The sequence below is a fragment of the Acomys minous genome (genome assembly GCF_964271855.1).
Source record: "Acomys minous genome assembly, chromosome: 17".
Lineage (NCBI taxonomy): Eukaryota > Metazoa > Chordata > Mammalia > Rodentia > Muridae > Acomys > Acomys minous.
Window position 1 is genome coordinate 56,391,743 of NC_140500.1, and position 26,568 is coordinate 56,418,310.

The 26,568-nt window shown below is 47.7% G+C and overlaps 1 protein-coding gene across 2 annotated transcripts in view; it reads left to right on the forward strand.

Annotated features, from left to right (window-relative positions):
- ANTXR1 (ANTXR cell adhesion molecule 1) overlaps positions 1–26,568 on the forward strand; it is a 203,424-nt gene that overhangs the window by 47,492 nt on the left and 129,364 nt on the right. For both annotated transcript variants that reach the window (XM_084765254.1, XM_084765253.1), the window contains exons 6-10: positions 95–174; positions 3,386–3,454; positions 4,753–4,833; positions 17,633–17,693; positions 26,378–26,476. In XM_084765254.1, coding sequence (XP_084621380.1) covers positions 95–174; positions 3,386–3,454; positions 4,753–4,833; positions 17,633–17,693; positions 26,378–26,476 — 390 coding nt within the window. The remainder of the gene's footprint in view (positions 1–94; positions 175–3,385; positions 3,455–4,752; positions 4,834–17,632; positions 17,694–26,377; positions 26,477–26,568) is intronic.

A 26,568-nucleotide genomic window follows, 5' to 3' on the forward strand; every position in this document is an offset into this window, starting at 1 on the left:
GACTGAGCTTATGAGGAGATAAAATGTTCAGGGGTCAGTGGGGGTTCCCTGGTGGTTCAGAATGAGTGAGAGGGTCTTTTGCTGTTTTGGGCAGGGTATCGGACAGCGAGCGTCATCATCGCGCTGACAGACGGGGAGCTGCACGAAGATCTCTTCTTCTACTCAGAGAGGGAGGTGAGTAAGAGCCCCTGGGTCTCAGTGCAGAAACAGGGCCCAGCACGCAGCTCAGAGCTCCAGTGTGTGGCGTGTGCCCGGCATGTGTGAGGAGACCAGAGCCTTTCTCAGACATGACCCCACTCTGTATTCAGGCAAAACAGTTGTTGTTCTTGGTAAAACATGAAAGTGTTTCATATGTAAAATAATCACAGTAATTCATTTTCAAAGTCAATTTTCATGTCTTACACATGGTAAATTGTTTCCTTCTTTCAAAAGAAATCTACTATGCCTTTATTGAAGGCACTGTATTACTTTAGCAGCTTAAAAATGTCATATAGTGGGGCTGGAGTGACGGCTCCAAGGTTAAGAGGACTGTCTGCTCTTCCAAAGGTCCTGAGTTCAATTCCCAGAAACCGCATGGTGGCTCACAACCATCTGTAATGAGATCTGGTGCCCTCTTCTAATGTGCAGCCACACATGTGGGCAGAGCACTGTATACATAATAAATAAATAAATAAATCTCTTTTAAATGCCATATACCTATTTTAAGTAAAAAGTGTTGGTACCAATTTTCTTCCTTTTTTCCCCTCATATTTTCTACTAAAGCAATAGAGGAGGATTAAGTAAAAAGTGTTGGTACCAATTTTCTTCCTTTTTTCCCCTCATATTTTCTACTAAAGCAATAGAGGAGGAAGAGCTTCTTGCAATGCATAAGAGCTTGTCTGCCAGGCTAACATTCAACCTCTCCGTCCAGGAAACCAAGCTGACCAGAAGCCGGAGGACCACTCTTTGTAGCCCTCTCTATTTCTCCTTCCTTTTTCTTCTACTGTATTTTTAAGAGATTTTACCAGAAAAAACATTTGTCTTCTGTGTATGAGTATTGTGCCTGCATATATGTATGTGCACCAGTGCCCGTGGAAGTCCCAAGAGGGAGCCAGATCCCCTGGAACTGGGGTTACTTATGGTGGCGAGCCAGCATGTGAGTGAGGGTGCCCTCACAGGCCCTTGGAGCTGGAGTCACAGTTAGTTGTGAGTCATCTGATGTGGGTGCTGGGAACCAAACCGGAGTCATCTGAACTCTCTTAACTGAACACACTCTTAACTGCTGAGCAGTCTCTCTGGCCCTCTGGGCCTTTTCTTTTCTTTCTTTCTTTTTTTTTTTTTTAAGATTTTTTTTGTATGTATATAGTGCTCTGCCTGCATGTGAGCCTGCAGGCCAGAAGAGGGCATCAGATCATATTATAGATGGTTGTGAGTCACCATGTGGTTGCTGGGAATTGAACTCAGGACCTTTGGAAGAGGAGGCAGCGCTCTTAACCACTGAGCCATCTCTCCATCCTTCCTGTCCCTTTCTTTCCTTTTTTCCCCTTTTCTTTATTTATGCTCTTACACATTACTCTCCAGGAGGAGGGACTCCCAAGGCCTCATACCCTAGCTCAGGAGCTACTGGTAGCTGATGGCTGTTTGGAGAGAGAGCCATTTTCTTTCAGAGATGTGGTTACTTGTAGGTGACCCGGCTCCCAGTGGATGTGCCCACAAATGTATTGAAGTCTCATTGCAGGCACAGGCTCTCTCAGACCCAGGTAGAAATTTGCACAGAAGGAAGCAGATATGAAGTGGGCTGGGACAGACACTGGACGACATTATTGGCAGCATTACAGTTCCCTGTGGCTTTTGACCACTGTTTGGTTTCAATTGAACTCCATCCACAAGTCTGAAGTAGTGTGTTTGTTCTTTCTGAGCTTGTCCTGGCTACACTCTAGAGACACACAAGAAAGCAAGGCATCGTTGCTGGGCTCTACTATGAAATGCTTTCCTTACTTCCTTCTCCCATGAGCATCATGCCTGGCATGGGAAACACAAACTTACATGACAGATGCCGTGGCCATCTGGGGAGCAATACGTTTCTGTATTCTAAACTTAAAACTATGTGCTGGAATGTGAAGCGGCTATTTTGGCACCAAATAACCGTCAAATAAAGTTAAAAAGCCCTAATAAGGAAAGAACCGAAATAAAAGCAAGCGATGAGTGTGAGGGGTAGACGTTAGCTGGGAACAATTTTAGGTATGGCACATACAGACTTGGAAAGTGCTCAGCATGCCAGTGCCAACAGAAGAAAGTGTTCCCAGAGAAGAGCTAAAGAGCAGGAACCCTCATGTTCTCCATCACACCCCACAAATCCCAGCTACAGTAGAGGAGCCTCAGAGTGCATGTAGATGGGGTTCAGGCTAGGCCGTGTCTCAGAAGCTCATTTCATTCTGAATGCAGCAGGAAATATTTCCAACACAAAGAAGAAAAGGCATGGCTGTCCCTTCTAGAAGTCGGTGTGAGAAACAAGTGGGTCTGACCTCTCATGGAGGGAGGGATTGTCACCCGAAGCAGCACACTCGCGCGCGCGCGCGCACACCGGCACCTGATGCTTCTGGTTTATTGAGCATCTTCTCCACGTGGTCCTTTGTTCTATCCTGAACACGGGAGACCCAGAAAACAAGTACCAAAGCAAGCCGAACACCGTCAATAAATCAAACAGAACACTAAGCCAAAACCTGGATATTTTCCAGCATGTTGCGTTCTCAATGACTATAGAGAAATCCCTGGCTACTCCTCCAATGCAGAATTATCATTAAACCGTTTTTGCTCTGTGGCCGTGAGAAAGCTCTGGTTCACAAAAGATGCTGACTGTAAAGGCATCACAATAGTAAAAAAAAAAAAAAGTCTGTGCAGGTGACCACATTTAATCCCCTGGATACGTTACAGAGCGAGGTTAAGCATCCTCCCAGGCATATCTGGTGCCAACGGCCACATTCCTTTGTAATAATGTGTTGCCATCCCAAGCAGGAAAAAAAAAGTATGCCAATAAAAACCTACTTCAGGAATAAAAAGGTGGCCTTTTTTGCCTGCATGTGTGACACGACTTATCTGCCCCAATCACTCCTCTTCCTCCCACGTCCTTCCAGAGCTGTCATTCAAGTCTGCTTTGGCAGGAGGCCCCGCTAAACTGGCCACTGTCCTCTGGTCCACATGCTTTACACGACAAGCCTTTGGTGGAGTACGGGCTCCTTGGGGTCTAGACTGCTCCTCTACTGTGTCACTGCCACACAGTAGGCGGACTGCTCCTCTACTGTGTCACTGCCACACAGTAGGCGGTCATCATTGATGGCAGTCTTGAAATCCAGAGGAGGACACCTGCCTCTATGACCCCCTTTACCGTCCTCTGTCTCCTCAACAGGCTAACAGATCCCGAGACCTCGGCGCCATCGTTTACTGCGTTGGCGTGAAGGATTTCAATGAAACCCAGGTATGAGCCCGGATTCCCTTCCTGCTCAGAAACATGCTGAGCTCAGGAGTGATGGACCGCAAGTGCACTGGGCGTGCCGGGGGCATCTGTAGAATGCACGCCCCTTAAGTAGGATGTTTCTCCAGGAAGCTCCACAAGAAGAGCTTTCTGCTGTGTGAATAATTGGACATCCACTTCTGAGGTTGCTGGGCACCTCAGGGTACATTTCTCTCATGTTGACTTTCTAGGTAACGTTAAGTCACCAAGGGGTCAACACAGGTTTCAATGACCCTAGAACATTTTCTGAAAATTGTAATTTGGCGAGTACAATTTTCCTTTGCCAGTTATTCTTTTCTGCTTATTAAAATGTATGAATAGTTGGAGACATGTGCCCAGAAATAGACACCTGCTAGCATCCTAGACAAGAGCTCATTCATGTGGCTCACTGTTGTTATTGTTATAGAGGCACCGTATTCGCAGTAAGTTATTAAGTAAATAACATAGGATTACAAAGCAGTGCGAATAGTCCTGCCCACTTTTAGGGGGAAAAATGCACACTTATTTGCACTGAAAACGTGCGAAAGTCTATATGTACCAACTGTCAGTAAGGACTAACAACAAATACAGAGAGGTCAGTTATGAGAAGGCCTTGTTTTTTCTTTCATTTTTAATTTGTATGGTTTTCCTTAATTTTTAAAGAAGTGGTGTGTTATTTTTGCAATCAGTGAAAACAATGAAAAACAAACTGTCATGGCCCCTGTATGCCAGAACCGTGAATGTTGGGGAGGTCCCTGGTCATCTGCTCCTTGTCCTGTGTCTTCTGCTTCTTGAAGCAGAAAATGCAATGGGTCCGTCCCTTGTGGCATCTCTCCTCAGCCTGGTGTGACAGCAACACGGGCATTCTGTTTTTAGTTTCTCTGAGAGAAGTGCAGTCCGCTTGATTTAGGTAAACTTAGCAGCAGATATTTGAATGAGAAACAAGCCATTGGTCCCCAAATCTACAACTACTTCACCCCCAGTCATGTGTTCATCCAGCTAGGCAGTCTTACCTCTGCTCACAAGGAAAAGATTCAAACAAATAAACCAAAGATTGGTGCAGGAGCTGGTGCTGCCCCTGGCCTCTCCAGAGAGTCCCTGGTTAGCTCATTACTGCTGAGGGCCCCTCAGTGAGGAGGCCCTGAGGCTGGTGAAGGCCTCGGGTTCCCCTGATTTCAGAACCCTGGTGCCCCCGCCCCGAGCAGTACATAGTAACTTTCTGAGTCTTCCACATCCATGCCTGACACGTCTCTGCACGCGTTTGTGTGTCTGCCTGTTCTCAGTTGGCTCGAATCGCAGACAGTAAGGACCACGTGTTTCCTGTGAATGATGGCTTCCAGGCTCTTCAAGGCATCATCCACTCGGTGAGTATAGGCTTCCTCCAAAAGAAAGGCTGATCCGCAGCTAAGATCGCTCTCCCTCCCTCTCCCTCCAAACATCCCCCGCCCCACCTCCTCTGCCACCATGCACACTGTTGTTTTTCTGCTTGAGAGAACATTTCCTCACATAGCTTTATGTCTACCGTGCCCTGGGTCTGCCTTCAGCCTTTCAATCACGTTTCTTTTCTTTCTCCTGGGCCAACTCTATGGCAGCACGCCAAAACCCCATCAGCCTGTGCTCTCAGAGTCTGCACTTGACTTTCTCCTAGCCTACCAGGCAGTGACCTAAACACAGCTGCCCACCAGCCAAGACAACACCTGTTTTATAAAAAAAAATCTAACAAATTACAAAGTAAATCATTACAAAGTTTAAAAAAAAAAGCATGCAAGAGTTACACTTGCAACGCAAATCAGCTCTGTGACCATAGCCAAGGTGGGTCCCCAAACCCAAACACCAGGAATGCCTTAGAACAGGGATGTCTGTAAGCAGACGTTTTCAGTGTTGTGGAAAACAGTCTTACTTCAGGCTGGGAATTCCTGTCTGAAATATGTGCAGACTTACTTTACTGAAAAGAGGAACTTCCTCCATTAAAGAATGTTTGGGGGGGGCCAGGGGGGCAGCAGGCGGGGGGAGAATGTTTGGACGGACCAGCAGTGTGGCTCAGTAGGTAAAGGTGGTTGCTGCCAAACATGACTACCCAAGTTCAATCCCCAGAGAGCACACATGATGGAAACAGAACCAGCTCCCTCGAACTGTCCTCTCAACTCTGCATGCGTGTGTGAAACTTGCTGGCGTCACCGTGGCATACTTGGTAGTATGACAACCAGAGCTCAAGCACGGCAGGAAACAGCAGCCTCCTACTGCAAAATATTAATGGCAGGATTGGGGACTGCCCTTGCGTCCTGTGGAAGCTGAGCGGGGGAGGGGACGGACCCTGTGGGAGGTGGGTGACCCAGGGGACAGGAAGCCTGATGTCAACCTCCATCCCCATGGAGGCTGGAGAACAGCAGAGTTTATCCAGGGTGGTAATGACAGCGCTGGCTGTGGGTGGCTTCAGGGGTGATGGGAGCGATGCAGGAGAAGCCAGCACATTGGCCTGCAACAAATCTGGTTAGTGAAGGGTTTTAACTGCACCTGCAGGCGGTGAGTGGTGTCGCTGAAGCACTTGTTTTAGTTTTAGTTTTAAATGAACATGCAATAATTGTACATTTCTGGGGTCAAATGTAATACGGCCAGCTCTATTTTCTGAGTTCTAACCAAGCCCAACCCCGCTTGGCTTTCGAGATCATAGGAGATCAGACACACTTAGTGTTGAGTAGCTGTGGACATGTGATAGCTCACCACATACACACGACTGTAGACAGTGTGATGCCTCATTACAAACACAATGACAGTGTGATGCCTCATTACAAACACAATGACAGTGTGATGCCTCATTACAAACACAATGACAGTGTGATGTCTCCGTACCTATACACTACTGCAGACAGTGTGATATTACAATACATTTATACAACGTGCAGTGATCAAACCAGGGTAATTAGCATCCCCGATGCCAGGTCACTTCTTTGTCTTTGGGGTCCTCTCTGTCCACGTACATCAGAGCATAGAGACAGTGGCCCAGTCAGAGCCCCACTCCACGGCAGCTTCTGATGGGGCCAGATTCTTTTCCCTGTTGAAGCTCTCTCATGAGCCACATGCCCAGGGTCTTTCAAGAGGCAGTTCCTACACAAATAACCAGCATTTCTATCTGAGTAAATCTGTCCTGTCCTTGAATATTTCAGCATTAACGAACGACTCACCCAAGCTCCCTGTGAGCCAGGATGTTATTAAAAACCACCTCTCCCCACAAAGTGAGATAACTCAAGGATGTGTTACAAGTTCCAGCAGAAAAGCATCCCCCAAAAGGAAAAAATAATAATAATAATTGCAGACGTTAGTCTCCACACTTTAACGGATGGCTGCATTCTTAGGAGCTTTTATCTGGGAGTTACATCGGTTTTGATCCTCCCAGGACTGGAACCCCGTGTTTATGGTGGTTGTTAACTGGTTTGCTTGGACAGAGAGAGAGAGAGACGAGTATGGTGAGGTTCGTCCTTCTCAAGTCAGACAGAGATAATTATGGCCTAAGAGCTGGCTGGCTGCTTTTAAGAGGTGGGTTCTGTTTCCTTTCCAGTATCAGAGACGAAAGCCACCATTCCCCCCATCCTCCGCCCCGCCCCCACTCCCCGCTCCCACCACCACTACCCCAGCCACCCCCCCCCACCCCGCCCCCAAGGCATCCACTCCCGCCCATTCCAATCCCTATCCTGTGGCTGGTTATCTTCTTGTTATAAAATAGAGCTGGACTTAATTATCTAAATGGGATTGCAGAGCAGCTTCTGGTGACTCAGACAGGTCTCAGAGGTTTCTGCATTTCCGGGCCACAAATAAAGGATCAAACGCTAATACTGATCCACCAATCAAAGGCTCACTTCACTGGGAGGCTGGAAAGGAGGCTCACGCCATTGCTTGCCTGGCATTTGCATTACCCCACCACCAAAAAAAAAAAAAAGAAAAGAAAAGAAGAAAATGCTGATTGGAAGCTTATTGCTATAGATACCGGACTTTCAGTTCTAAGCGAAGCAGGAAGTGACCCTGTCCCAATAAGGCAGAAAGTCTTTCTACGGGAGACACCCATAAAAAATAACACATGAAGTCAAATTGTAACAAACGGTATAAAGAAATGGCGTAGGCCTCAGGTGAATACTGAGGGGGATGGCAGCGACGCAGGCTCCTTTTAGAGGATAACCTGGAAGGTGAGATGCTGCTGTTCTTGAGAGATGCAGGCTTAGAACCGCAGGGTGTGTGGTCCTGAGGTGGTGCCTGGTGGAATGAATGGCCGAGTATAAGGTAGAGCTTAGCAGATGAGCCGAAGAAGCAGGCAGCCTCCAAGGCCGTGATGTTTGCTCTAATATAGTCACGTGCAGAGTCTGGGAATAGAGCAGCCATCCCCCTAGGCTTAGGACAGAAAGTCATGGTGGCATCTTACCCACAACCCCCTGGAAGATGAGTAACTACCATATTTTCCAGCGTATGGGATGACTTTTTAACCTCCCCCCAAAAAAATCCGTGCCAAAGTCATCTTATATGCCGGATACTTAGCTGCAGCTTGCTTCCCCTTGCTTCATATGTCTGACGCATATAGTGGCGGGGGAGGGGGAGGGGGTGGGGGTGCCGAGGCCGATTCCCCGCTTTGTGCGGGAAGTATGTAGCAGGGAGGAGCAAGCTACACACATCTTCCTGTACCTCGCGGAGGAGAATGTAAGCGTGGATTGGCTCTCCACCAGAACCCACGTCACAGCTCCATGTGGCTTCTGAGGTCAGGCACGTTTAGATGGTACAGATAAAGATGTAAGCTGTTATTTCCCTGAGGTACTAAGGCTCCCACATCCTGAGGACGACAGAGGGGGCCATTCAGGTGGAAAGAAAAGCCTCACATGTAGGCAGGACACGCCTGCCCTCTCAGGACCCTCAGAGTTATTCCTGCTTGCTTCCTAAGAACGTGAGGATAAATTTTAAGGAAAGAGGCCACGAGTTTCTCTTCTTCCACTGTGGTTCATTGGAGGATTTCCACTAACCACTGCTTGAATTTATCAGGGACTCTCCAGTGAAACCAGAAGGCAACAATCTAGCCATGGTCCGAGGCCCTCATTTGCCTTTTCAAAAGTGCTGTGGGCAGTGACACCAGAAAATGCATGAAAGCTGACTGGATCCAGAGATCACCGAGATGGGTTGGCAGCTTTGATTCTTGACACTTGGCCCAATTACGGTGATGTTTTGTCCCCAGCTGTCCCCGCTTACTGCAGAATCTGGAACCAGAGGCAAGCTTTGGGAAGGGAGCCCAGGTCTGGCTCCTCGCCGCCTGCACCTCAGAGGCTCCCCTCCCATAGATGCTTAAGAGTACGCCTGGATTCCTATTAATTGGAGCATGAGTCAGCACACGCAGCCTCCCTTGTGTTTGATCAACAATAAACGAGTGTTGAGCAAACGCTGGCAAGAACCCCTCTTAGGAAATCTGTAGGATCAGCAAACCGGCGACATATCTGCCCCATAAGGACATTTAAATTTATTTTTATTTTCCTGGGCTGACTTCTCCCTTCCTTTCATAGAAAGGTAGAAGAGATGTAAGCCCCCAAACTGGCCTGGACCTTGGCGAACTATGACAAAAGGCAGAGTCTGTCGTCCAGGCTTGACTCCGACCCACAATTGCAAGCCTCCACTGGGAGCTGCTAAGGGTTTCTCTCAGTCAGAGCCCACAGTGCAGCCCTGCAGTCCCCGTGTCCTGCTTCAAGGAACTCAAACTCTCTCCAGAGCGAGCATCTCGGCAGCAGTAGCCTTTCCCTTAAGCCAGCTCATTTCTCAACTTCAGACCCGCTTCCCTTCTTGAACCCCATCCAGCTCCCGGCTCAAGACTCCCCGAGGCACTGATGGGTCTCTTCCTGGAGACTGTCCTGATGTCTCCTGCCGCGCACGCACAAGCTCTTCCCTCCCAGAACCCCAGTAGCAGCCATTCTGGGAGCCTCTCTTGAATTTCTTTCTTCCCATAACCGCCCCCTCCCTCCACCGACGCCAAGTCGAGCAACCCCAGAGGCTACCCATCTGTCTTTTTTTTTTTCTTCCTGGCACCGTGTCTTACGTATTTACCCACTACAAAGCTGCCCAGGGGACTGCACAGCATGCGTGACCCGTGGAAGACCCACGCTGAACAATAGCTGGGCATTTTGTGGCTGAGCAGAGTTCCCGCAGTCCCTCCACGCCCCTCCCCTGTCTTGCAGCTATAAGAGACAAGAGACGGCACTCTTGTACTGGCAGGCTGGGATCCGAAATAAAAATAGAACCAAACTGCAGACGCTGGAGTAGAGCGGAGAAGTTTTGAAAGGAAATCGCTTGCCTCTGCAGTCATTAATTACCCCCGAGGCTTTGCAGACTTGGGGCCAGGCATTTCTCCTGCTTTTGTTCTTATTCCACTTATTAAGAAGCTCCAGGTCACACAGATTCCCACAGGGGCAGAGGCCGAGGCCGCAGGAGCCATGTCCGAGAGTCGCAGCTCCCTCCGCGGGCCTCTGAAGCGCCCTCCTCTCTCTAGGAAACAGCAGCCGCGATTTCACAGAAAAATGGTCCCTGAGAAGCAAGCTTGCTGTACTAGCTGAGTGTTCTTGGGGGAGTGTGAGGGGCTGCTGCTGAGCAAACTGGGATCCTGGGATCACAAGGCTATCACAGCTTTCCTCCTGAAAACATGGTGGGAGCACGGCTGGGTGGGGAAGCAACAGTGTCCTCAGTTTCCCAGGCTTGTCCTGTCTGCCTTCAGACCAGACTCCCATTGGGCCTGCAAGTTACAAAGAATGTCATACTTACCCAGGCTGGAGATGCAGCCCCAAACGTTCGTTCACACATTTTAAGCTTATGCTTTCTTTATTTGGTATAGAAGCACATAAAATCACTGGGCCCCAGGAAGCTACATGTAAAATACTCAGCATTTATTTTGAAGACGGACGTGGACCTTGGCCTTTTCCTGCTGCTAACAGATGTGTGGCCATTGGTTAAAGTGTGCATTGGAACTTAATTAGGAACGGTGTGTCTGACTTTGTTAATATCTAATTGATAAATTACAGATTAAATAATCTGAGTTCATAGAATGCTCTGGAAAACATTAGTGAGCCAGTTGCCTGGCTCTTTCTAGTAAAGGGCCCCCGGCTTATGCAACATGCCTCCTGCCATCAGCTGTGACACTGAATGGCCCTTCCAGGGAAGCCCAAGTCCCACCCTGTAAACACAGACCTCTGTGAGTTTCCTAAACAAAGGCAGTGAGGTTTTTTAAAAAGCAAGCAACCCACAATCGAACCATCTACAACATTATGGTTTGAAGTTTATCCATTAAAAAGATGGAGATAGCAGAGCAGTCTTCCTGGGAAAGTAGTCCCAGGCTGGGAGGTGCTCAGTAAGGAGCGATGGGGACAGTGGCCTCGTATTCAGGAAGCCCAGGAATTACACAGATAATGTAGAGAGCACATGAGTAGGTTTGCTGTATTAAGGACACGCAGAAAGTGCCCCCTAAATTCATTTTTTAATCTAATAAATGTTTAGTGCCTCCGATATGCCGGGTTAGCCTTTGTGAAAACAAGAGTGGATACAACAGATCCGGTCTTGACCCATGAAGTGTTTATATCCTGACAGCAACAGCTTATAAAGTGTGATCCTTCCTTGAAGGATTACAATAGCTGATCTGAATTGTGCAGATTTCTTCCCTGCTTAGATCACGTGGACTCCGTGGCAGGGATCAGAGCTTCTGGAGAGGGACAGGGAAAACAGATTCGGACAGCCAATGGGCAGTTATCCTCCTCTGGATCCGCCCACTTCGATTCAGACAGCCAATGGGTAGTTATCCTCTTCCGGGTCCTCCCACTTCGATTCAGACAGCCAATGGGCAGGTATCCTCCTCTGGATCCGCCCACTTTAAGCCCCAAAAATGTCTCAAAACTATACGGTCCCTTACAACAAATAAGGCGCCAAGGAGCATGCCCGGAAGGACTTTCTAGCGTGTATAAACATAGGAGGCCTCCATGATGCAATGGAACGAGGAAACCGGCCTGTTTTTAGCATACAAAACACTTCAACAGAAATAAATATAGATTGGCTGTTTATTGGAGAAAGAACAATTTTAAAAGAACGAAAGCAGTTTTGCTGCAACACGGGACCGTTAACAACGGCAAACAGTCACGCTTTCATTTTAAAAGATTCTTATTTCTGCATAACCTGAGAAGTTTGTGATAAATGGAGTTAGACTGGAATTTTAAAACCTCATGTGTAGCCAGGGCAGGTCCACAGTGTTTTCCAGGGCGAATGTGTGTGGAAGCTGTTTTTTCCACCTGCTGTCCCTCCTGCTCACCCAGTAACCCAGATTTCAAAAGTGACCACCCCAGAACAATGCGCTGCCCTGTTTTGTTTTATTAGATTTTTTTAAAAAATGTGTATGGGTGCTTTGTCTGCAGGTATGTTTGGGTACCACATTCATGCAGTGCCCTCAGAGACCAGAAGAGGGCGTAGGATTCTCCTGGAACTGGAGTTACTTACAGAAGGTTGTGAGCTGCCATGTGGGTCCTGGGAACTGAACCCAGGTCCTCTCTTTAACTGCTGAGCCATCTCTCCTGTCCCACATTGCATCTGTTTAGGCTTTCTTGGACTCGCCTATTTTTTATACGGAATGTCTCCACACATTGGTGGGGAAATGGTATTAACTTTGGTTAAGCAAATGCTAAATGTGAGGTCATTGGCAAGTGTTGGACCAGAAGCATGGATACACTTGAGACGAGGCCACCACCCTGGGGATTGCAGGGGCAGAAGCCCGGCTGTGGTGACACATGCCTTTAATCCCAGCATTCGGGAGGCAGAGGCAGGCGGATCACTGTGAGTTCCAGGCCAGCCTGGTCTACAAAGTGAGTCCAGGACAGCCAAGGCTACACAGAAAGACCCTGTGTCGAAAAACCAAAAAGAAAAAAAAAGGGAGGGGAGTGGAAGCTCACCTGGTGTTGAATGTGTTTGTCTCCCAGTGTCCAGTGCCAGCACCACTAAAGCACATTTCTTGGTGTTAAGTTTCTATGAAGCACACTTGCTGCCTAGTGGCCTGGGAGTTAACTGACTGGGGATTAAAGTCTGTCTGGTTCTGTCTACAAGACAAAAACCTTGTAGTTTTCCTTGATCTCACACTTCCTTCCTTTCTGTTAAGTTGTTTAAAAGGCAGCTATAGAGAGGCAGAAGGCAGAAAGAGAGGTTTGCCCTGACCTTAGTCGGGTCTTTGTTTATTCATGGTAAGGGGGCATCTTTGTCACCTTTGTGTGAGAAATAGAGGGGGAAAAAATCTATAGGGGAAGATGGCATGAGTCCCCTTACAGGGATGGAGCCAACCTTGTAGCCCACAAGGGAAGCTGGGAAGTGTAGTCTTTCAGCAGGAAACAATTAACTTCCAATCCAATACAAATTTTATCACCCAAGCCTAATTGATTTTACAAGCATAATATCTCTGTATGTGTCTGTTGTTTCATTTGACTCCATACAGCTCTTCCTGATCAATGTTTTCCTTACCCTACTACACTGAAGAGAAAGAGGAGGCCAGGTTCACAGGGCCGGGGAATGGTGAGACTTGGAGTTCAACGTGAGGCCATGCAGAACCCACGTCTCCCTTATGTGTCTGGGTTCTTGGTACAGCTCTGCTGGTCAAGGCTGCCTTAGATCAGGCGCTATGCCATGCTGTGCCTGCCTGACTAGACCTGGTCTTCCTGTCCGAGCCAGAGCTCCGGGTAGGCTATGCTCACCTGCTTCCCCTGCTGGGAAAAGCTGATTCTTTGGGGGGAGGGGAGGTTTACATGGGTTGCCCAGGGCAACACCGGTGACGGGGTTACCCCCAGTGGTTTCTAGAGTCGTCACTTTTACTCATCATTTTAAACCACTTTCCAAAAATTGGGGTTCAAAAAGTTCAAAAATGATCAAGGACCCTGGACCAAGACCCAACTCCTCACTGAAGGATATCTAAAGCACAGGGTGATCTACCCCTCTCCCCCCATGCACTGTGGGCCCCTCACCTCACCTCTGACATCACCCCTAGACCTGTGTAAATCTCTTCCTTTCCATTCATTATTTTTTCCTGTAGTGATTTCCCGAGGTACCATACTGTAAGCAACAGAGCAATGGAACCCCCGAACTAGTCCACTCCATGGGTGGGAAGAAAGGGTTATTGTAAACATGATAGCTGCATGGCTGTCTCTCAGACAGAGAGACAGACAGACAGACAGACAGACAGACAGACAGACAGACAGACAGAGACCAACAGAGAGAGAGAGAGAGTAGCCAGAGGCTTCTAAAGGAGCCTAAAGCCATGACTGCCTCTTGAAACAAAGAGGAGCAGACTGGCGAGTGCCAGGGCTATCTCTTAGGAGCGAGAGAAAAAACGAAAGAAGAAGCCCTGGGGGTTATAAAGGAAGCTGGTTGGGAACCCTATAAACTGGACTGTCCTGGGAGCTAGCACAGTGGAGGAGGAGGAGGAAGAGGAAGAAGAGGAAGAGGAGGAGGAAGGCAGGAAGGCGGTAAGAGGAGCTAGGAAACTAGCCTGGGGCCTTTGTATGCGGAAGAGCTGCATGTCAATAGGGGCACGGATCCCCCAAGGTAAGAAGAGATAAGGATCAAGGCTCTTTTGGGCAGAGACCAGTTGACTGGTTTCCCAGGAAGGCTGCCTTAGCGCTTTTAGCTATCCACCACCCAGCGACCCTGTGCGCAGCCCGAGCGGAACCCATGCTGTCATAGTTAGCGGCACTGTCACTTTAGAGGAATTTGGACCTAACAATGTAAGCCATAGCTCCTCCATAGCTACTGCTGCCTGGGCTGCAGCAGGGGGGTGGTGCAGGCAGTGGGGGGGGGGGGCAGGAGTTGGTGGTGAGCTCCTCGCTTTCAGAGTCTTCAGTCTCTAAACCAATCTGCTGTTGGCTGCAGTTCAGGCAGACTCATGACAATACCGTCTGGGCTGCTGATAACCACCACAAGGAGGTCATACCATCCCCGCAAGACCCATCCAACCATTAAGACTTTCCTACCTTTTGAAACCAGACATTTCAATCTAGCAGGGGCTTACGGTCCCAGACCAATGCTGTCTCCTCCCCCTCCACCCCCCACTAATGAATTTTATTCTACTGGCAGTCATGGTCTTTTCCAGATGTTTGAAATTAAGGTTGGAAAAGCTGTTTTTACTTGATTGAATCATAGCACTTGGCTGACAGCTCTTGGCCTTTTATACGCTCCCTAGAGTTATCAGCTAAGTGCAGGCACTTCGAGAAAATGATACAGCGTGTGTTTATTATGACAGGGTCCATTGGTGTGTCTGTAGTGAAAGAGTCACTGAAGTTTCTTTTACCAAATCCCAGTTACACATTAGGAGTGGTTCAGAGGCGTCAGTGGAAACTCAGGAACATACATGAGAGGACATGTCATGTACTTGCTTTGGGAAATGGAAAAAAGACAGACCCAACAGCTCAGCTTAATTCTTGTTCTGTTTTGAAGTCTTCAGTTGTAGGTATTCCATGATTGATGAGACTTTCTAGAGGAAATCTGAGGAATTTTTGCAAAACATCAAAACCCAGCCCTGTGTTTTTCTGAGTCTCAGTCCCTTTAAATTAGTCCCACTTTTTTCAATGTGGTTTGCTTTGGAGATCCCTCCCTAAGGACATATGAAGTGGCCCACCAGGCTGGAGAGCTGACAGGAAGCATATGATGGGGAAGGGTCATCTCCTCTTCCTCCTGTAGGCAGGAGCCACCCGAGGAAGTCAGTATCTGGTCCTGGGGTACCTACTAAAGGCCTAATATTAGTGGACATGAGGATGCAGATGGGAAAGCCGCATGCCCGATCCCTCAGTGTGTACCCTTGGGATTGTCCTTGCTGTCAAGGGGAATTAGGATCTCAGCGTTGAAACAAAGTGTTCAGAGTCAGGTATGTGGGGAACTTCCAGCTCCAAGGGAGACACACAAGGGAGACATGTGACATCCAGAACATTTCCGTTATCACTGCAGTTGGGACAGGGGTTAGCAGGAGTGAGACGCTAAGGCAGGAAGGTGTCAGTTTCAGCTAAAACTGAGGGGACCACCGCCCAAGCACAGAATCAAGAGGAAGCTAAAAACAGAGAGGGTCAGGGGAAGACAAATTACAAAAATTCCACAAAGCTGTGGCCCAAAAATGTGCATTAAAAACAGAGGAGTTGGAAGAAGGCTCGTGCGGTAAAGAGGTCCCCTTACAAACCTGAAGCCCTGAAGTCTAGCCTGAGAATGCAAGTTTAAAAAAATAAGTAAATAATCTCAGCCATAAGGGGGTAGAGACAAGCAGACGCCTGGGACTGGAAGACCAGCCAGCCTAGATGAGAGACTCTTAAAAACAGGGTCAGATCCCGAGGAACAGTAGCCAATGCTGTCCTCTGGCCTCTACAATTCACCTGTACGCACATGAACACACACACACACACACACACACACACACACACACACACACACGAGAGAATGAGTGAGTGAAAATAAAACTTGACAAAGAAAGAAATGTCGCTTTTCCTAACTCCCCAGGGTAGCGTTTCCTAAAAGCCTCACTTGTAACTATTGACATGCCTTAAGTAATTTTTCCTGTCTCATCATCCGCTCTCCAGATAAAGATATTTTTCTTAAGCTTGTTTGTCCATTTCCTTTTACGCTGCTGCTCTCTGAGGACGCCCAGATTTCTCCCTGGAATGGGTAAATATAGTCTCTTCTGAGAAACGGGTGTGTTTTCATTGCACGGATTGAGATGTTCCTGTGTATGCCTTCCGCACTTAACGACTGGGAGGTTTGGAGCCGACTTCGCTGCTCACCCAGATGAGCACATCTTTCCTGAGCTCCGTCCTCCTGCCGTCTTTCTTCCATTTACCCTTGAATCCATCCCCTGCCTTATCGTTTATTGCCTTTTCCATTTGATCACACATTGTGGTAGGTGGGCTGTGTACGTATAAGGAAGGACAAGAAGTTTCTCTGCACAAGCATCCATGCAGATAAACGGGCATTTCTCAGGTCTAAGAGACACATCCCTCTTTCACAAACAGAATTTTACTAATTACATCCTTAGTTGGTTTAACAAATACCATTTCATGGGTTCAGAAGCAGTATCTCTCAGCTCTCTGAGCCAACTCAAATTTCATAGAAAGTAAGCCCAAGCCATATTCGTCTCACAGATGAGTTCAGCACCCCAGTATTTGTTTAACATACTTGGCTGAAATGTTAGAGTCGGGTACTCACCAAGGGGTAGAATTCATGGGTGGTGGAGAGAAGCTTACATCCCACACAGAGCCTTCATAGTGCCGCGTCCCTCATGACTCAGCTAGAGGATGCACTGCCATCTGAACAAGGGCAGAGGTCGGTCAGCCTGAAGAGTGAGGCGAGCATGTAACCTGCCAAGCACGCCAGGTCAACTTTCCAGACCTTTTCTATCAAAAGAAGGCTGAGCAACGTGACCACCATGCCGGTGGCAAGGGGGCCATTCCACGGTCCCTCCTGGCATAGCTGTGCTCCTCCTCTCTGCTGTCCACTCTTTTTGTGCCTTACATGTCCACCATGCTCCCTGCTTCCCCCAACTGTGCCCCCAGCTGACCGCACTAGTCTGTATTAAAGTCCCATTTGCAGCTGCCTTTTCTAGGCAGCACTTAGCATGGTATCTCAACTGTTTCCCCATAAACCTTCCTGTTTATCCCCTGCCATCTGCCCCTACGTGGGACTGACCATTGTTTACCATGTCACATGAAAGCCACATTTCATTGTAAGGGACTAATCCCCTAAGCCACACTGCAGCCATTGTCACAAGATCAGCTCCCATCTTGGTGGGACCTATGGATTGTTGACGTGCTCACATCCTCCCCAGGGAAGGGATTTTTAGACATAACATTTGTAATGCTATATAGAATCTCTTGGTTCAAAACAGGACTCCTGTATAGTAGGTTTAATAAAGAAACCTATAGTGAATGGCTGCTTCTCGTGGCTGTCTGGGCACTCGGCACAGCTGGCACAGCTGGCACAGCTGGCACAGCTGGCTCACGAACGCGTGGCGTTGACAATGACGCGTCGCCCACCGTTTCTCCTGCACTCTAACGTCCTTAAACTTCTCTTTCTTGTACCCGAGAGCACTGTCTTAATTCTCTATTTTAGTAAAACAACCCAGGCATTGACTGTTGTAATTTCCTCTCCACCTAGATATTAAAGAAATCCTGCATTGAAATTCTAGCAGCTGAACCATCCACCATATGTGCAGGAGGTAAGTTGAAATTAGGTGCTAATCTCTTTCACGCAATTGATAATATTTTGAGTTCACACCTATGTTTGGTAAGGGAGTAAAAGTGGGACAAGAGGCGGGTAGGTTTTTGAAAAAAAAAAATCAGAAATTGTTGATTAAATCTGCTATGGGGAAAGGAAATGAGAAGAGAAAATACCGGTTACTGGAAAGCCTGAAATTGGCTGTCAGACCCCCGTTCTGTCATGGGGTGTGAGTACAATACTGGCCTCTCACATCAGTGCAGGGCTGATCACCACACCACGATGCCTTCCTCATGACAGCCCTACAGATCACACACCAGAGGGTCACAGTCCCTTGGCCTCCCCAGAAATGTTGTTCTAAATATTCTATGTATTTGCTATATTTGTCTTAATTGTTCAACCTACCAAGCCTTACAAAACAGTGAGTGGTACAGACCTGCAGGCATCACCGTAAGGCCCTTTACAATTTATCATCAGTGGAGGAACTCTCTAGAGGGCAGCCTTTGGGTCACAATACCATCTCCAAGTGATGAAAGTTGGGGCTTTGGCCTGTTTTGTATTTTAATGGGTGCCCAAGGCTTCAGTTGCACACCTCGCGTGCATAGGCTTCTTGTCAGTCTGGTTTCATTCATTTATTAGTCTTCTTAACCTGCTGTGGGCCAGGCACATGGCTGTGTGATGGAAATACAAGGGCAGACTCTCTGGTCCCTGTCCCTCTGGACTTTTTGTCATTCAGTGTTGTGAGGCCTCTGTTGGTGCTCTGTTTCTGGTCTCTCTGAACACCAAATGCCGGTCATAAGTTATCAACAGAAAATGTGTCACCCAGCCCTCATGAGACAGTAGACCCTGCAGCAAGAGCTTGCCAATTTTACTGGTGTAACCAAGGGACTTGCCTGCCGGTTTCCTTTTCAATTATCAATTGCATTTTAGAGCAATTGAAAATGGCTAAGGAGGTAGACACTAAGTCTGAGTCAACATCACACATATGTTAGCAAGACTCAATGCCTAGCTCCATATTAATATGAATGCATATGTGCACACACGAATACGTATACATGTGTGTAATGTTGCTGGCAAAATACATGGTGACTTTTCAGATGTATGTGTTCATTTTCCAATGAAAAGCAGTTTTTAAAATATCCTTCATATGTTCAAATAAGTTGTTGTTTGGCAGCACAGAGGGCAGGGAAATGTGTTCACCACAGGGGCCATTTCAGGAGAAGGTCTTCAAAGAAAGCCTGGGGTTGCACGTGTACAAGCCCATCACTGGGGAGGCTGAGGCAGAAGGATGGAGAGTTCAAAGCCAACCTGAGCTATATAGTGTACCTTGTAAGAATGAAGTGCGTGGGCTGGAGAGATCGAGCTCAGGCAATAAGAGCACTCACTGCCCTTGCAAAGGTCCAGGTTCCCAGCATCCAGATGGTGGCTCACAACCACCTGTAACTCCAGTCCCAGGGGATCTGACTCCCTCTTCTGATAAAACTCCAAGGACATCAAGCATGCACATGGCGCACACACATACATGCCAGCACATGGCACACATACATACATGCAGGCACATGGTGCACGCATATACATGCAGGCATATGGTGCACACACATACATCCATCAAAAACACACATGCATATAATGAATGAATCTAAAAACACAGGAGAGGGAAATTTGATGAAGGATGTGACCACATGAGTTCATGCCAGGGCCTTGTAAAGGACCTGTGCAGGACAGAGCCTAAACTAGATTAGACTTGATTGACTTCAAAGTCAGTCACCCCTGGGCTCCGTGAGCTTCCCATAAGGAGTGGGTTATTCGTGTGTTGTGTGCAAATACAATATATATTTTTTATAATCCTGAATTTTAGAGTAATTAGAAGGCAAAGAAGCCCCTTGATTGCACAATTACCTCACGCATGAAGGAAACCCAGGCTTTGGCTTTGCAACTTTGGATCTGTAGCAACCTTGTGAGACATCAGAAGGCCTGCAGGGCATGGGCAGTTTCCAATTCTCAAGAATCATTAGCTTGTTCCCCTAAGGACCTTATTTCTCTCCATGTCCCACTGCTTAGGAAAGTACCTGGCACTAAATAGGCCATCGATAAAATCTGATGAGTGTCTTCCCTTATGTATTCCTTCAAAGCACATGCCACTCACTTTTCTCTGCGGCAGGGTCCTCTTTAACTCCTTCCATACAACCGTAAGGGGTTATCACACTTTTTTTAATGTTTGCTTAGAATGAAACATTATTAAAAAACAATAACCAGCCAGGTGTGGTGGCGCACACCTTTAATCCCAGCACTCAGAAGGCAGAGGCAGTTGGATCTCTGTGAGTTCAAGGCCAGCCTGGCCTACAAAGAGAGTCCAAGACAGCCAAGGCTACACAGAGAGACCCTGTCTCAAAAAAAAAAAGCCATTTAGACAACAGAAAAAAAGGCCCTCCTCAAAAAAATAAAATAAATTAAAAAAATAAAAAAGTCCTCCTCCATAATTCTAGATTCAATAAATTACTCATCTCCCTTTCATACCATTAAGGTGTTAGAGACAATTTTATAAATTGTATGCATAGACTTGATGCACGTGGCACTGGAGATCTGAGAGATCCTGTGGGTGGGTTGTTCAGTGTCAGACTGTGCTAGGCAGCGGGATAGAGGGGAGTAATGCTTTTACAGGATTGATGTAAAGGGTAGAACCTGGGCTCCGATTCAAACCCGCTCAGGGAAAGCCTGATTTCACTGATGCAGGGGATTAAAAGTGCATGCCACCAAAGCATGTGTCACCAGTCAAAGTACCTAGGGAGCAGGCCCAGAGGCTGCATGCTGGCAGCCTGCAGGCTTTGAGTGACTCACGTCATGTGGTCTTCCTTACCCACACTGCAGCTTTTAAAATGCAGTTGCTGTCAACATGCTGAAACACAGGTGCACTTACAGATTCCAGCTACCCTGCTGCCTCAGAAAGTCAGATCCAGTGACAGTGGGTGGGGCTGCAGTTGCTTGATTGATGCACGTACTCATGCTTGGGGCACGCAGAGGAAGGGGATGCAGGCTATCCTGATGAGACTTGATAGGCTGTGACCAGACAGTGGGGTAGGAGGTCCCCTTCTGTCAGAGGTCTAGGGGGAGGGGACAAGGGGAGAGGAAGGAGGGTGGGTGGGAGTGGGAAGAGAAGAGCAAGGGGATAACAATCAGGACGTAATGTGACTAAATTATAATAAATAAAATATACATCTAAAAAAGAGAGAAAGATGCACATTTTCTTTCCTACCCAGTAGTCGCCTTTCATCTCCTGTTGTCACTCCCAGCACGGACCAATACATGGTGGCCATCCAGCATGCTGCTTTGTCTTGAGTCCGTCCCTGTTCCAAAGCCCACACTAGTCACCTGCTGTGGCAGCTTTGGCACTGCCTTCGCTTAAATAACTTTGCTCTCTTCCAACCCCGGGTGGCATTAAAAGTTCTCATTAAACATTCCTGTGCTTCAGGCTCTGTGTAATTAGGAGGGTAGGCCCATTGGCAGGCTGGCTCCTAACCGAGCTCCTGCCTAACAAACACCCCCTCGGGCTGAGTCCTTACGAGCGAGCGCGTCCAGAAAGGAAGTCATACTCAGTCCTTCATGCGGTCATCTCAGAGGCAGTTGTAGCGTCCAGCTGTTTCCCGCCACGTCCAACAAGACAGAGAAGGCTTACGTCAAAGCAAACGGTGTCCCCTCTCCTTTACATTTGCTGTTGGGATTTAGAGTCACTCTGGCAAAGTCAGATGGAACTCTCATTTCTTGACCTTCTCGGTCTTTTGCAAAGCACTGATGCCTGACAGTTAGACCCTCTTCTGAGTGGATGTTTCATGATCTTCTGGACAGACACCCCGCCACCCCCGGTCCCCCATCAGTGTTTCTAATTGGAAGAAGAACTCTCATATCTTGTCAGTGAGAATGCAGAATGCGAAGTCACAGCGGGAAAACAATTTCTTAAAAAAAAAAAAATTTAAACATTCACTGACTGATTGGCCCAGCCCTGCTTGCCCTGGACATTTGCCCAAGATAAAAGGGAAAAGAATGAAATAAATCTGTGACAAGACAAAATTAACAGTCACTCGTACCAGCTCCGTGCTTAATAGACCCAGAGCTGTAAACCACTCACAAATTCATGAGCAAGCGAATGGACCATAATATTGATTCTTCCCATGTGACACAATAGTCCTCAGCCCTGTGTAACCCTCAAAGTAATTACAGGTGGGCCTTCATTCATTGCACAGGCCAGACAGCTCGTCTGTGTGCTTCCATGCTCGCTCGCGAACTTCTAGGAAACACAGCTGGTGCTTCATTAGAAAGCAGCCCAGTGGTTGCTAAGGAGACAAGGAGGAGCAGGAAGGACTGCTAAGGACAAGAGAGGGACACAGGGTGCTGGGGAGACCACCGTCCCCTCTGCTCGCCCGTCAGACCTCACCCTTCCCGCGTGTGCTAGCCCCCGCCAATTATGTCTCGCAGAAGTTGTTATAAAATCAGACTGTTGTAGACTGACGTGTGCTGCGTGGTGCAATATGTGCTTATTAGGAAGGAAAGCCCAACCTGCCTTAGAGGATGAAGTAACCCCAACTGTAGTCGGACACAGCAGTGGTGAGGGAGCAGAACAAGGAGAAATATGCAAATGTCTCTGTTTCCAGTCCATAGAGAGCTAGGAAGCCATCCCAGAGCTATGAACCTTATTTATTTTTTTTTTTTAAGGAAAAATACTGAGGCAAGAAAAGGGTGGAGTTGAGAACGGAGCACCTTTGCCGATCCCCTCACATTTTGCTTTTTAATTTACAAGCGATGACGTTTGCCCTTTTAAAGCATACAATTTATTTGGTGTTTTTTTTTTTAACATATCAGTCTTATATGACCACAGCAGCCACCCAATTCCATAACGCTTTCACCATCCAGAAAGAAGCTGTGTACCTAGCAGCTGTCACCCCCACCTGCTACCACAGCAGCCACTAATGTGCCTCCTGTCTCTGGCTTTGCTAAAATGGGCATTGTCACAGGAAGGGAATCCTGCCATGCATGGCCTTTTGAACCTGACTTATGTCATTTTGCATAGTGTTCCTAAGGCTCCTGGGTCACAGTGTGCATCAGAACCTGGCCTCCTTTTATGGCTAAGTAATAGTCGATTATGTAGAGAAACTTATTCATCAGCCAATGGTCACTGGGTGTTTCTACCATAGATTCTTATGAACAGTGCTATTGGTGAGTTTTTGTGTGGACACACATATATCCAGGAGGTGAAAGTTTGGCTGGTGGCATAATTATATTTAAAGTCTTGAGGAATTGCTACACTATTGGCGAAGAGGTCACACCATTTTACAGTCCCACCAACAATGCACATGGCTTTTCACTTCATCACCAATTCTTGCTACTTTCCGCCTCTTTCAGAACAGCTGTCATACTGGCTGTAGAATAGTCCTGCAGTTTCTGTTTGCATTTCTGCAATGACTAATGATAGTGAACATATTTTCATTTGTTGACCAGAACAAGTACACAGAGTAGACCTGGCTGGGACCTGAACACGTGAGCACCTTGCTTGCTTTTTCCCTTTTATTCTTTCATTCATCCAATGAGCTTACACGGAGATAAACCCGCCCCGGGTTAGACACAGGCAAGCATTGGAAGAAATAGAAATGCTAGCTCCTGCCCTCAAGAACCTTAAATTATCATTAGGGATAAAAATTACAAAAGGATCCTAGTGAACGTATATGTCTTGAGGATACACATCTTAAAGGACAAAGGACAAAAGATTAAACCAAAGGCCACTAGACACAGACAATTGTTCCCCGAAGGCCCACAATCCATCCCGACACTTCCTGAAGGAGCTAAGATCCTGCAGACATTCCTGTGGGGGCATTTGCTGTGAGCACTGAACTGTGTTGACTGTGGAGGGTAGGTGCCTGCCTCTGAGGATACAGGGCATTAGAGTCGGGTGTCCTGGGTGAGGTGTGTCCTGCCTGCTCCTTGCTGCAGATTCATTGCACAGAACTGGATTACATAACTCCTTTGCCCAAGGCTCTGACACTCCAGGGAGGCTGCTGGGTCAGATGTTTGAGCCGTTCTGGAAACCAAATGTGTGTGCTGGCAGGGAAATTGTGCCAGGCAGGGTAGGAGCCCGCCTCTCACTCCAGCATCTTCTTCTCCCCATGCCTAAGTGGTTGCATGGTTTGGTTCCCATCATGGGTCCCCCTGCTGTCTTCCTTCCTCAGCGCCCTGAGGCTGGGCCAACGAGACATGTGGGGAGCTTCTTTTATAGATGGTTCAACAGGCGAACAGGCAGTGCTGAACATGGTGTTAGAGAGGAGAGCTTGGCGTGCAGCCTGTTTCCAGCATCTCCTCTCCTTGTGCTGATCTGTGAGGAAACAAGAGGGAGGCGAAAGGCAAGGCAGAAAACACACGGACTCAGCAGAAGTGTCAGCTAGCGGTCTATATGTCTGGCATCCAAACTAGAAACCCAGGATGGCTTTCCTCTAGCCTCGCAGAGGAAATAAGATGCAGTAAAAGTCTTCCCGCCCATTGAACCAGCCGATGCTCAGAGATGTGCCGGGGTGGTGAGCATGTAAAGGTTTAAACCCACTTTTCTAAACTTAGCAATTATGCGCACGTATCAACATGCACACATAGATCCTAATTGCTCAGGACTTCAGTCCTGACAAAACATATAAATTCATAAAGCTTCCAACCAAGGCTCTCACCCTGAGGCTATGAATCCAGCTTTGCTGGCTCTGGGGGTGGGGGTGGGGAATCATCAAGAGCTCAGAACTTTAATTCCCCTGCTGTCCTGGCCCCTAGCCCTCTGATTCCTCACCTTCCCTCCTATTCATACTCTCGACCATGGTGCCTCTGGCTTCCTCAGTTTCTTGGTCTGTAGGTAGGTCAGCTGCACACAGCTGATAAATGAGCACACCTGGCCAAAATTGGGAGAAGACAGCTTTAAAGGAATCATAGCCCCAGCTCCTTAACTGCTCGGCGGTCACAACACAGTGAGCATCCTTTCCAGCCAGATGGTCTTAAGACGATAGTGGATGAGAGCTGAGCGAGTGGCCCTTGGTGCCTGGCTGCCCTCGATTCCAGCCTAGAGCCAAGGGTTTTTAATCTGTGTGATCTTGAGAGCTTACATAACGTCTGTGAGATCACTTTCTCAGCTGCACTCCCTGGCCTGAAAAGGAAGGTGGAAATTACAGCAGATCCATACAGCGTGCATCACTGGGCTGGCACAGCAAGGGACCGTTAACTATCGGCTATTGCTTTGGCAAGTGAGATCTCTGAGTCCCCTGGGAATGAGTGTGACATATACACAAGGCGTTTACTTAGCTTTTACAAGAGTCCCACATGCTGGCTCCTGAATTCCATCCTTCCTCCAACAAAGTCTCTATTTGGGTAGCAATTTACTTCAGACTCACTTTCACAAAGGCTGCAGTTTTTCTTCTGACTTTTTGTTGTCTCTGTGTGTTGTTAAAGCATTATCCCAAGCCCCAGTTTTTTTTCATTTATACACAGATGATTAAGAGAAAGGAGAGTGAGAGCTGGGCAGATGGAACATGGGTTAAATAAAAAAAAGAACTCTTAAGCCAATGCCAAGTATGATGGTACATGCTTGTAATTTTGGCATTGGGAAGGCAAAGGCAGCTGGGGCTCAATGGCCATCCAGCCTAGCCTACTTGGCAAGCCTAAAGTCAGGGAGAGACCTTGCTCCAAACAGCAAGGCAGAGAGCTCCTAGGGAGCAACAGTTAAGGTTGGTTGTCCTCTGGCCTCTACATGCAGGTGCACAAAAACACAGAAATAAATAAATAGATAAATAAGCAGAATGGACCGCTTGATATCGTCAACCATAAGAAGGTATTCATAAGCATTTCACTAGTTGGCTTTTTTTCCTTGGTGGGGCACTATTATAAAGAGATTTTTTTAAACATATAACAAGGTCAGTCACAGATACTAATAATTGGACACATATACCACCAGTGTGAATTTGGTGTGTAAGCCCATGAGATCTCCTTGAGTCATAGAGAAATGGCTCAATTCTAGCAGGCCATGTTTGACACCTGAACTGCACAGAGCTCTGCAGCTAAGTACAGTGACTCCCGCACTGGGCCACACAGGACAGCCATGTACCCAGGAGAGAGAAAAGGCGCAGACCCATCTATCATATGGCTACTGACCTAAGGGGACACTTTTCTGGTTGGGGGAGAAAGCGACAAAAGCAAACAAGCAGACATTTCATAACTGCACGCCCAGCAGTGGTTTAGCACAGGCTCTGTAGTTTCTAAAGCTTATGAGGCATGTGGACTCTGAAGAAATTCTGTCAGGACATTCCAAAATGTAAATCAGACTCAAGGAGGGATTTTCCTTCCTTGGGGTCCCAGCTGGCTGTCTTAGAACTGTCTAGACTTAAAAAGTGGCTAAGACTTAAATGGCTAAATGGCTAAGAGGAAAGCACAGCAGGCAGCAAAGCAGGGAGTGGAGCAGGAAGCCCTGCATCTTCCTCGAGAGCTGGGGGGGGGGGGGGGTGGAAGCTCAGTGAGTGGAATGCAGCCTTCCTGTTGCTCTTGTTCTCCTACCTGACCTGACCCCTGGGAGTCTGAAGTTTATTGAAACAGCAGCCCGAGGCTCTGTAGTGGACAGAAAACAAGTTTAGAGGTGATGGGTCCAGTAACGTGTGCTGTTGTTCCTCATTTCAGAATCTTTTCAAGTGGTTGTCAGAGGAAATGGCTTCCGACATGCCCGCAACGTGGACAGGGTCCTCTGCAGCTTCAAGATCAATGACTCGGTCACACTCAGTAAGTCCTGGTGACACTGGTTGGTCGTGGGGGCAGGGGAGGGGCTGCTAGCACAGCCACTTACAGGGGCCTTCAGAGAACTGCTCCAAGGA